Here is a 13135-nt window from a genome sequence, read left to right as displayed (position 1 = left end):
GTATTGCAGTGTTCCTAAAAGCCAAAATTTGTAGCATTGTGACCTTTTATTACATATCAGATATATATTTGAGGTTACATGTATATCAGATGTATTTGATATGATATGTAAATCAGACATGATGAATCGGATATGTATTTGAGGCTACATGTATATCAGATGTATTTGATATGATATGTAAATCAGACATGATGTATCAGATATGTATGTGAACTTACGAAGACCATATGTGCGAGTAGTTTCGAACATTTGGTCATTTTTTACAAAGCATCAGAATCTGTTGTCTCTTTGATCCAAGATTCAGATGCATCAGTACCTGGCACTAAAATGTTTTTCTATTTATCTTGCTGCCAAAATGTCTGACACTCTGTGCATTCAGTAAGTTTAGAAAATTGCTTGATGTTAAGGAAGAAGTGCTGTTTGCTATTTTCTGTGTCCTTGCAGGGTTGATGATCAAAAATAGATTTGAGAAATCACACCATTGTGTTTGTTCATTCAAGTCCCCCTTCAAAAAACAAAGACTCAGCTGTTTTGCCCTCTTAAACAACATGTAAAACTCAAATAGCAGTGTCTGCCAAGCTCTCTGTCTGGGGCACGTGATATTACTCACAACATGTACGGCTGATGAAGTGGAAGGGTACTTGAGATATTACTGAAGCATGAATGTGCGCATATACATTTCAGTTATGTTATGATTCGTCCTTGTGGTTAAAAGTGTTGACTCTGTGTGGGGGTGTGTGTGTGTGTGTGTATCTTTCTCTCGTTCAGGTGCGAGTGGTAGTGGAGAACGAACATTGGCTAGTTGTTGTGCCTTATTGGGCCACATGGCCCTTCCAGACCCTGTTGTTGCCACGACGACATGTCCTACGCTTGCCTGACCTTACTTCAGAGGAAAGAGACGGTGAGTTTTCCTCCTCTCTTTACCTGTGCTGTGTGGAGACGACATCTTTAGCTGTGCTGTGTGGAGACATCTCCTTTACCTGTGCGGTGTGGAGACATCTCCTTTAACCTGCTTAGTTAAGCCAAACACTTCTCTGTGTGGTCTTTGTGGAGCACACATGTGTCAAACCTATTAAATTGCATCATTTGCATTTGAATGTCAGTGATTGGCTTTAATGACTGGTTGAGCTGCTTCAGGAATACCATGTCCAGTCTGTAAGAGAGCATGATGACTACACGAGCAATATCCTAAATCCTCCATAATTTAATCCTCCATTATTTACTTCTTGACTGTTTTTTTTATACTACCCATTTCGGAAGAGTCCAGAATAAAAGCTCAGTTTTATGGGCTTAAACATTTCTCACACTTATCGTCCATTAAACAGCTCGAACGTGTGTGTGTGTGTGTGTGTGTGTGTGTGTGTGTGTGTGTGTTTTGACCTTTTTGCTAAAGCTGCACTCACACGAATCTTCTATCCATCACATCACCGAATGTCCTTGGCATTACACCCCCACCACCCCTCCACCCGTGTGTGTTATTAACATCAACCTGTCAGTACTGAAATAGGGGAAGGGTGTGGGGATGGAGGAGGGGGGGTGGAGTAGAGCCTGCTGCAGTAACGGACGATTCTTCCCTTCCTGGATGACGTGGGCGGACCGCGTGACAAGCCCGAGCGCTTTAGGCCTGATCCCCAATGTAAATAAATGTCAGGCAAATTAGCGTGCAGGTCGGCCTCCGTCAGGGAGCGTGGGGTGGAGCAGCGGCAGATCACGGCCCGCCTCCCAGCGCCGCAATTAACCAGGCCACCGCCCACTTAATGTGCAGAGCAGGGCAGCTCCTTTCGCTATTGGCTGCTGCCAGGTGGGGAGAGGTGGAAGGGGCGGGTCTCCAGGCTGCTTAGTGACGAAATGCAACTGACTTTGTAATTGCCTGAAGGTTGGAGTTGGACCGCACAGGACACCGTAGATTTACATTAGCTTTTCAAAACGGTGGGAGTAAATGAATTGAGTTGAGGAAGTCACTAAGTTTAAAATGTGCTGGTAATGAATCTCAGAAGCTGCAGTATTTCACTCCCCACTCTAATTTTACATGGTTGTCACTCTCGTAAATCTGTTTTTGTGTTATTAGACCGATTCAGGCAGTGGTTTGCGGTGTGATTTCTCTAGTGTCGTGTTTCACAGTGTGAGCCCTCAGAACACATTTACCTTTTGCTCTTCTGCCTACCTTCATTTGTGTCCTCATTACAAATGCTTGTATTTATGCATATTTCATAAAATAGACAGCACGCATAATGTGAATGGAAATGAGGTGTATCTGTCTGTCTTCTAGATACGTGTGCAACATGCTCTCTGTTGAATCCATTTTTGTTCTGTTGGGGTCGGTTCTGGTGCTTAGGGAGGGAAGGCCCTCGAACCAGCTTGTAATCCATTTTATTGATATTAAAATCTTGTATATGTCTGACTAAAGACAAAACAAAACAGAAACATCCTCAAAAAAGCAAGAAAACACCACAACGTGCCCATTTTGCATTCTGTAAGCACCACAGACGTAAGAGCCGGGTCGTTGAGTTAAAAAAATCTGCCGTGAGGTTTTGCACCATAGAACTGAAGTGTGTAGTTTTCTTATCAGTTTGCACTTCATTCTGAGTCTGTCGTCTGAGTTAGAGGTTTAGACGCTGCGCATGCCCTGTTGTTATAGTCTGATGACAGCTGTTGCTATAGGGCGACTTTCATTAAGTTTGAGCTGTGGTTTTATTGCATTTTTTTCCTTCTCATCTGGACAGCTGTTTCCTATTTAGTAAAACAAATTCCCTTTTAACCTTCCTCACAATTGAAAGACTCATTTGATTTCTGTTCTGTCACTGTGTCAAGGTAGACTTTTTTATAGTGTTTTCATTTGTACATACATATATGTGTGCGTGCGTGTGTGTGTGTGTGTGTGTGTGTGTGTGTGTGTGTGTGTGTGTGTGCATGTGCGTGAGTATGTGCGTGCGTGTGTGCGTGTGTGTAGGCAGTAAGCATGACTGCAGCTCTAGCGTGTGGTGGTAGAGTCTGGGGTCTAGTGTGGTCTGCGGGTAATGAGACAAAGCAGACTAAAGCCCAGGCAATATCGCAGGGAAATTGAAGTCAATTCTGGCCAGTTGGGCCTTCTTATCTTCCTCTCTCTCTCTCTGTCTCGCCACAGGTCTGGCATCCATAATGAAAAGACTCCTGACGAAATACGACAACCTCTTTGAGGTCTCCTTCCCCTACTCGATGGGCTGGCACGGTAAGAGATGCATTCGATGTGCCAATTATGAGGCTGGAGGGGAAGACAAAGGCGGAGCTTCTGACAAAGGACAGGTGTTGCCGGTTGTGTCGTTTCCATGGAGAACTTTAGAGGAGGGAAAGGGAGAGAGCTAAATATGTCACCCCCACCGTTCCAGCACCCCCGTCTGCGATGAAGGTGACGCTTCTTTGTCGTGGCTCGACTGTCACCCCAGTGTGGCGGTGGGACCCTGGCGTGGCAGAGCACTGAAGGGAGGTTCAAACGACACTCCTCCCCGGCGTAAAGCCGTCGGAGCCTTTCAGGCAAATTGTGTGCGGATTAAGCGCCATGAAGGCTCTATTCTTGTTATCGCGAAATGTCTCAAATATCTTTTGGCCCGATAATGCAAAGTGCCAGCTCGGAGCTGGTGCATTATTCATGAGCAGCGCGGCTAATAGATTGCTCTTGTCTCCTCTTGTGAGCGGGCGTCGGGCTCGGAGCAGGAGACACGGCCTCTCAGCACGGCCGTGGGTTAGTGGCGCCCTCATCCTCCGCTACGATCGCTCCCGCTTGCGCCTTAATAAGTGCTTGTTTTTGTGTGTGTGTGTGTGTGTGTGTGTGTGTGTGTGTGTGTGTGTGTGTGTGTGTGTGTGTGTGTGTGTGTGTGTGTGTGTGTGTGTGTGTGTGTGTGTGTGTGTGTGTGTGCGTGCGTGTGTGTATGCACGCGTGAGAACGACAGACCGGTTAAGTTCTTGTTCACATGATGTGACTTTCACTCATTATTATAAACATATGTAGCATCATGCTTTTCTCACACATTATAAAACTACACGGACACCATTATACCTTTTTCATGCATTATCTTTTACATGATGTCATAGTCTGACAGTTTGATAGCGTGAATGAGATATTGATATGTATAATACCATGTATGAGACAGTGATGGTATCATAGTCTCACACATGCTAATACTCAGGTTTAGGTATCTGTGTGTGTGTGTATGTGTGTGCATATCTGGGAGTGTGTTTAAGAACTGAATGCGTGTGAGAAGTATAGTTGTGCATTCATGGCAGTTTAATGGGGTATGAAATAGAGTATGATGGTGTATGCAGGGGAACTTGATAGTGTGTGGCAGACAGCGATTCTGAACGCCTGGGTGTGTGTGTGTGTGTGTGTGTGTGTGTGTGTGTGTGTGTGTGTGTGTGTGTGTGTGAGAGAGAGAGAGAGTATGACATCATGTGAAAGGGAGTTTCACACTGCAGGACTGAAGCATGATGGTGTGATGGTTGTTTCTACAAGACAACACACACATGGCATCTCCTGTGACTTCAGTGGAACAGTAAGAGGGCTTTGTAAGGTACGCAGCTACCCACCCCCCCCACAACCCCCCGCGGTAGATGTGCCTCTGGTGCTGCCCTGTGTTCAGCCAACCCGCCCTTTTCCCTCTATCGCTCCTCTCACGATCCCACTGTCCTCTTCAACGTCCTCCCTGACTGGAGCTGCACTGAGAAGACGACGTTTCTCCACACATCTGTCTGCTGCGCCACGCTGCCTGTGGACACTCTCACTCGTTCAGAGCCGACAGGATGAGTGATAGTGAGAGATGATTGACAGCTGGTGTGCGGCGAGCCCGAGGCACTGGGGAAGGGGGCGGGAGCTTTAATCCGGTATCTTGTTACTGCCTCAGACGGCTGGCCTGTCAGACGGCTGGCCAATCAGATGGCTGGTCACTCAGACGGCTGGCCGCTGCATGGCCAACCCATCTTGTGAACAGGTGAGTGGCAGCGTACATGTCAGTCTGCAGATCTGACAGCTGTCACCTGCTAAACCTCGTTCTTTAGCTGTGTGAAAAGCAGTGAGGAGCACTTACTCACACTCCACTAATCACACACGCACACACATACACACGCACACACACACACACACACACATCACAACCTCATATCACATCAGTTGATACCATACTGGTATATGAGATTCATTCATGTTTTGGATTTGAACGTCTCTCTCTCTCTCCACCCTCTCTGTGCCCCCCCACCTCCACCCGTGGTCCTTCCTCTCTCTCCACCCTCTCTGTGCCCCCCACCTCCACCCGTGGTCCTTCCTCTCTCTCCACCCTCTCTGTGACCCCCCACCTCCACCCGTGGTCCTTCCTCTCTCTCCACCCTCTCTGTGCCCCCCCCCACCTCCACCCGTGGTCCTTCCTCTCTCTCCACCCTCTCTGTGACCCCCCACCTCCACCCGTGGTCCTTCCTCTCTCTCCACCCTCTCTGTGCCCCCCCCCACCTCCACCCGTGGTCCTTCCTCTCTCTCCACCCTCTCTGTGACCCCCCACCTACACCCGTGGTCCTTCCTCTCTCTCCACCCTCTCTGTGACCCCCCCACCTCCACCCCCACCCATGGTCCTTACTCTCTCTCTCCACCCTCTCTGTGCCCCCCACCTCCACCCATGGTCCTTCCTCTCTCTCCACCCTCTCTGTGCCCCCCCACCTCCACCCGTGGTCCTTCCTCTCTCTCTCCACCCTCTTTGACTAACAGCTTGAAAAGCTTCTGTTTCTTCTCACTCGTCTCCTTTGTGCTGTTCATTAGTCTCTGACGGGATAATGGCCGGCTCTCCTGTTGGATTAATTACACCTCCCACATGCTTGTTAGACACACAGTGAGTGCCATCGCCCAGAGCGATTACGCAAACCATTCGGGCCGCTCCACACAAGATGTCCGGCCCAGGTCCGGTCCGGCTCAGGAGTCGGACAGGCGTCCTCTGGTGCAATAACACGTGCCGCATTTAACTGGGAAGCCAGAGATGAGGAGAAGTCATCACCATGAATTCTTTAGCGTAGATGGGGAGCTATCTCTGTTGAAGATGTGATGCCTCTGGAAGGGATGGGATGGCTCAGGAGATGATGGGATGGCTCGGGAGATGAAGGCCTGACTCTGGAGATTATGGCCTGGCTCAGGAGATTATAGGATGGCTCGAGAGATTAATGGATGGCTCAGGAGATGATGGGATGGCTCGGGAGATGATGGCCTGGCTCGAGAGATTATGGAATGGCTCGGGAGAGGGTCGTCTAGCCCAGAAGTCAGATTAGCACAGATGTGGAAGTCCTTGGGAATGACCAGTGGTTTAACTAGCCAGAAAAGTGCTTCTGTAAAGAACTGGACAGCATATGTTTTTATGAGATGGCATGGATACTTTTAAAAGGCTTTTTAGATGTAATTAAATGAGCCATACAAGAGCTTTAAAATCATCCCATACATGGTAAAATGGTCATCAATTTTTTTTAATACCCTGCTACCTTTGACCTAATGATCACCTTGTGAATTGCTGTTGGGTGGTACAAAACAGTATAAAATACTCTGAGCCCTTGAAATGTGTTTACAAAATCCCTGAAGCCTCTAGTCATCCACAGACCTGCTCGGGGTAGCAGAGGTTTACCCCACAACAGTATTTCAGATTTAATTTCCAGGTAGAGTCCTGTGCAGAGATGCAGAGAAAGGCTACAGGTGTGTGTGTGTGTGAGTGTGTGAGTGTGTGTGTCTTTTACTTGAATATGAGATTAGTTTGATGATTTGTGAGATGCTGAATGCAAGTGTCTTCCTCTCCAGGAGACCATAGAGCACTCAGAGAGACCCGCCACATGATAAATATACGGAGAGGGATCTGGAATACAACTAGCTGGACTGGAAATCACCGCTGTATTAATTTGATGTTGCTGCCGGTGAAGAAATTGTTTGTACGATTAAATACAAAATATTAGGTGATCAATCAAAATATTATTTCCTCTATTAGAAATTACATAAAAATGACTGGACTAGAGGTTACATGTAAATTTCATCATAACCGCCCAACCACAGTCATAGTACGGCACATAATAAACAGCCTGATTTAATAGGATTCCAGGGAGCAATATTCTGGAGAGCTTTGTTGTTGATCTGGGGGGGGGGGGGGGGGGGGGGGGACTGCATAATGCTATCTGCTATTTTTGCTTACAGAGCCTATATCAAGGCTTTAATTTATATGCACATCATCCTGAAATCCCACAGATAGTCCTTATCACAGCAAGATCGCCCCCCCCTTTCCAGTAGAAGAGACTGGATCAACCATTATTTATTACTTGTGATATGAAGACACAAGGAAAGGCAGGATATTTGAACTGGAGTCAATTGGCAGTCATAGTTTGCACATGTGGGTTTATAAGAAGTGCCACAAGAAGCCAGGATGTGAATGACGGGGAGAGATCGTATTCTCTGCGGTCTGACCGCCGTTGCTGCATGTATGAGCCAGCCGTCTATATGACACGAGGCTTGGATGGCGTAGGAACTGAAGCCATTTATTTGGGCGAAGAGGAACCGGCTGTGTGGCTTGACCCGGCCGTGGCAGTGGAGAGAGTGTTTTCACCTTTTTAAATTCCCATCATTCGCCCGGCAGATTTTTCCAGCCTGTCTCGTTCCGTGCGAGTTCCATGCCGTATTCATCAAGCATTAAAAAAAAAAAAGGAAAGGAAGAGGGATTTGCAGAGATCCGTTCCAGCTCTCGGTTTCCAGGCTGCCCGTACAGACTCTAAACGGCCATCAACTCTGTCTTTGCACCCGGTAGCCGGTGCGTCCCAGGTGGGCAGCGGTTCATCACATGGACGCCTCCTGCTCGCAGGGGGTGGGCCGATGTCCGTTGGTGGCGATCTCGTTTAAAAGCAGGGGGCGCGTAACGAGCGGCTCTGCGTTTGTCTGGCCTCTTAGAAAAGTAGCACCTTGCTCAAAGACTTCACCACATTCATCATTTACTGCTAATGGGGCTGTAAAATGTCTTCCACAAGAGGCCTTCAGTGTGCGCTGGTGACTAACAGAACATTAAGAACCCCTGCGTGTGTGCTCGTGCTCGAGGAGGCCATTAGGGGTTCGAGCTGGAGACGTGGACCACGCTCGCGTTCGTACGGCTCTGTCACACGTCCCTTTCTCCTTTCATTTTACCCCTTTTTTCAGTTCTAAATCTTTTTTTAAAAGAGCAGCTGACGAGCGTATGTTTGATGTGGAGAGACAAAAGTAACTGGAACTCTCAAATTTCCCTGTCGTCTATTATCGGACCATTCAGACTTCAAATATGACCATTTTTTGTTTGCTTGTTTCGATTTGTTTGTTTGACTGTTTTTATTAGCAGTAAAGCCAGGAAGTAACACTTAAGTTACCTTTTTAAATCACTTCTGTAAAGTCTGCATTGTGTTAGACAGAACACCTCATATGGCTCTGGTTATACAGTTATATTCCTCTACTCTGTCTTGACTGGTGTGGCAGTTAACGTATGAGGGGAGAAAGAGGAGAAGGACACACACACACACACACACACACAGTTCTCCTAGGGTGTGCCTTCACGTCCAGGACCAGCTCACAAAAGTGTCCCCCGTCTCAGCCTGTGCTTAAGACAATACGCAGCATTAATGCTCTTCTTGCCTCTTAGAGCTTCATCCAAACCCATGCAAACTTTAATGTTTGCAGGTACAGATCCCCCGAGCAGTTAATTGTTTAGCTGCGTGTAATGCCTCGGTTGTCGTAGGGTTTTTCAAAAAGTGCCGGTGCTTACGAATGTGCAGAAAGAATGATTAATATCTGAAGCTTGTGTTCACCCACGTCTCTGTGGTGGTTGTTTAGCTATGCTCTGATGTGTTTAATCTCTGTAGGTGCAGGTGTGTCTAGTGCCCTGTGCTTTGGAAGGCTTGCAGAACCCACTATGTTCCTGTGACGCCTGTGAAGCTTTGTAATCACAGCTGCTGAAATGAGAAATTATGTGTCATTATTTAGTAATAAGTTACAATCATGCCTCCTTTGTTCATCTGTTTATGAATGCTAATACATGTGGGAGACTGAGTAATTAATCAGATGACTAGTTTTAAATCAAATATAAACTCTAAATTAATCATTTGTTCTTGAATATATTCATACGTCAATGATTTAGTTTCATCTCTCGATATTTTACCAGTTATTCTACTTATCCTCAGTTCATCAGTCCATCAGTTCATCAGTCCATCAGTTCATCATGCCACTTTCTCACACTGGATGACATGCGTATGTTTATGCCAGTGTCATTTATTCTTAAGACATAGCTTGTTAACACATCTAAAAATGCGTTAGCACGAGAGTCAAATAGTTCAGAAATGATGGAGGGGTCATCAATAGTATTCGGAATGCTTGCAAAGCCGTCACTGTTTGAAAGTTTGTGTAATGTGTAACGTTAATGTTTGCATTTTCTTCCACCGCTGCGTTCAGCCCTGTTGCAGTGCTGGCTTCCTCCAGCTCTCGTACCGCTCTTCCCCACAGAGCGTCAGATATTCTTTTGTTTCACGTTCTTCTCTTACAGCCATGACTTATTAAAGATAAGATCATTTGTGGCGATTAATCCTGAGAGATCGGTCATCAGGTTCCTTGGTCTTATTCGACAGGCAGATAATTGTAGGGTGCAGTCATCTGTCAGATACCTCTCATGGCCATTAAAAAAAAAAGGAGTGTCGCTTTTCAATTACTTTAATGGCTATAATTGAGCCTGTGAAATGAGCAAGAATCAATCCATTAAACATTTGGAAAGCAACCCACTGAAAACTTTTGGGGCATGAATTTTTGGCAGTGTGGTTAGTGTCTGAAGCTTTATAATGATAGGGAGGAAGAGACTTCAGGATGCTGAGTGCATTTCCAGCGCCCGACCCACGAGGTGCCGGCCAGACCGCACAGCAGGTGCCACAGAGCAGGCAGGCTCACTGCACCCAGCTCCGGATTCATGCGCTCCAAGGTGAACGAAAGGTCAGCACCAGCGGAACCAGGTGAGCTGGGAGGGCCAGAGTTGTGTTTGGGTTCGGCTCGGTTGCTGAAGGCCAAGATAATAACTAACTAAAAGGATAAGAGCGAGGCCTGACATTTCAATATCAAGATTCAATTCAGTACCATTATTCTGAATTGAAATTACAATTACAATAACTTGAATATGGCTTACAAAATCATACTTTGGCAATATATTATTTTGTAGATGCAAATTCCAGCAATAAAAAATTTGCTTTTATTCTAGTAGAAACATTCGCATATTCTGTGTCCTGAACTAGTATCAGAAAGACGGTTGCTTATGTATACAAGAGTTAAAAACTGTAGGAGAAGACAGACCAGGCTACACTACACCAGCCAAACCAACAGGAACATCATGTTCCTATCGATGTGTTCTGCACTGAGCTCGTGTCATACTGTGATAACCTCACGCTGACAATAAGTCTTCCATCATGGGGTGAAGTTTTCCGCAGCATTTAGACGTCCTCCTCATCGTCCTCCTCAGCGTCCTGCGTCGCTACGTGTTTGCGTGACGGTCTTCGCTGCCTTCGTCTTCAGCCGGCACACTTCAGCTGCCAATCACAAGAATTTCTGTCTGCAAAATTACCTCAGTTCAACCCTGTGTATCGGATTTCTACTTTTCCGTCCTCTTCATTAACCACTGTTTCGCATGCTAGCGGCACTTTAAGTGGAGGAACCTCACCAAAACCACTTCTCCCCTGTATTCTCATTAACCACTGTCAGACGGTCATTGTCACAGAGTGGAGATAAGACACAGTTCTGGAGGGGTTTGCTTTCACTGATACACTATATAAACCCATACACTGCAAGAACTCAAAGCTCGAGAGCATTTGTAGTATAATTTATGCATGTTGTAATTATTAATCCGTACTTAAATTATGTAAGGGTAGCTCAAATTGGACATGGCAGTCAGATTCCATAACACATTTTCCATGCGTATAAACGGACCATTACCATATGGTACCATACCTTGATTATATGACCTTCTCCATGCAGTCCTGCCCACCTGATTTGCTGAACAGACCGTTAGGCCGTTCGCAGGGCAGCTGCGAGAAGATGGAGATGCCCCGGGTCTTCACAGGTGCCCGCCGGCCACGTCTGACAACCTGCCCCACAGCGTTAGGCAAGTTGGAGCATTTTCAAACCAAACTCCTCTCAAGCTGTGATTAATAACTCAAAAAGTCCTGCTCTGACCTGCTTCGTGCCCCGCCCGCTCGCACCGCTATCTCCACCACCACATGGGCACCACATGAGGAGGATTTCCATCCAGATCTCCAGAGCTTGCCTCCAGTGGTGCCACGGGCAAGTTCCATTCCTCCTGATGTGCTCCTCTGTGCTCCTCGCTAGCCTGACCACAGGGAGGTGCTTTACTGCTCGACTCCATTAGCGATGATTTAGAAATAGCCAGATGATGATAATGCATGGTTCAGTGATGTGGTTAATGGCAATACTTTGTTAGCTACATGTGACATTACGATGATTAATTTAATAATTAAGACAAGGACAATTATTGTAGTTAATGTGTTCTCTGCATATGCGGTTCTAGATATACACAGGCAGCAGTCGCGTTTGACATTTAGTTTAACACGTTTATGTACGCTCAAACAAGCGCGCTACACGTGTATGGAACACGGGCGGTCATGTTCTGCTGCTTGGCTACTGCTGTCATAGACACAAGGCTACTTGTGGGAGTCTCGTGGGAGTCCATGGCCCAAGCTGCCAGGTTTGGTTTTGGACGTAATTCCTCATTGTTGAGTTTCTTCAGTGAGCTCCGTTGAGGGGGCGGGGCCTGGGGGGAGTGGTCTGTATCGGATTTACTTGCTCCGTATTTATTGACTCCAAAGACCACAGACAATTATTGAAAGAACATTGTCAGGCTCTTCGCTGTAAATCCTTCAGACGGCGATCAAGACAGCACACACTGTGGGTCAGGGGTTTTATTTAGAGTCGGGGACAGAGCGCTTGTACAGAAATATGTGTGAAGATCAAAGGGATTAGAGCTTCTTGGTAACACTGATGCTAAGCTGTGTTGAGCCTTTTCACTAGGTTGTCATTACATTCAGCAAAGGTGCCTCTGCTAAAGTGCAGAACTCCAAACGCCTCCTTCTGCAGAGCAGCCACTGTAAGGTAATCTCTATCCATTATCTTCAGTTTAGTAGGCTCGAACACCCCAATCATGTGAAGCGATTTTCTCATACCAGGGTCTGTCGATATGAGTCTCCTTTCCCGATGGAGGGTCACACCTCCTGCCCACCATAACCCTCCGTCATTTAGATCCACAGGCCATTTCATCCCTGGCAGATGAATTATCCCCATAAAAGTGATGGTGACATCCGTAATAGGCCTTGGTCAGGCTTATTTAAATAGGCGGCCAGGCATACAAAATTAGCCTTACACAGCTATTAGGCAGAATCTTGCCTGCCTGCATTTAAAGCAACACTGCAGCTTGGTTTTAAAAACATGCTGTTGTGCTTGAGCTTATAGCGGTGAGATTGGGGCCCGTGTTCTGGTAACTGCCGTCTGTCTTGCTGAGCTGAGAGTGTGGATCAAGGTGAGGGAGCATTGGAGATGGGGGGGGTGTTCATTCAGTCCCGCTCTGCTCAGCCGTGCACGGCTTCATGTTAATGGGCCCGAGCCTTTTGAAGTGACTTCCAGTGTGTGTTACTCCATGTGGACCCGTCACAATGAATGGATGAAAAGATTCAGGTTTCCCTGCAGAATGAAGTGTATTCAGCTCGGCATCCACGAGCCCATCTTGACATATGTCTCGCATTATGTACATAAGCCAGCTGTGTGGCCACATGATTGCACAACATAATGCTTAACGGCTCATTTCTGCATGCGTGGCGTACCTAACAAAAATACCACAAGGTGCCCTTCACGGTAGGTGTTCATTCCAAAGAGAAGCTCGGGCTGTTTAACATGGGAGCGGAGGAGAAGGAGGGTGAATAAATGTGTCTGAGAAGAGCATATAGACCAGGACACACAGGTCTCGTTGGACATGTGCTTGAAAGGACAGACAGGGAGTGAGTTTGTCTGTGTTTACCTGATTATTGCAGGGCCATTATTTTGTGTCCACCGTCAAATTCTAAATAACTAAGTCTCAGTGCTGTGGTTAGATTCAGT

At 46.7% G+C, this 13135-nt stretch overlaps 1 protein-coding gene across 1 annotated transcript in view; it reads left to right on the top strand.

The window, feature by feature from the left end:
- The window catches only part of galt (galactose-1-phosphate uridylyltransferase), a 54311-nt gene that overhangs the window by 33856 nt on the left and 7320 nt on the right, over positions 1-13135 (top strand). The window contains 2 exon segments of the mRNA XM_077019601.1: positions 769-901; positions 3125-3208. Of these exon segments, the coding sequence (XP_076875716.1) occupies positions 769-901; positions 3125-3208 (217 nt within the window).

Source organism: Brachyhypopomus gauderio, chromosome 10, assembly GCF_052324685.1.
Source record: "Brachyhypopomus gauderio isolate BG-103 chromosome 10, BGAUD_0.2, whole genome shotgun sequence".
In the NCBI taxonomy this organism is placed as follows: domain Eukaryota; kingdom Metazoa; phylum Chordata; class Actinopteri; order Gymnotiformes; family Hypopomidae; genus Brachyhypopomus; species Brachyhypopomus gauderio.
This window is presented reverse-complemented; position numbering and strand designations above follow the sequence as displayed.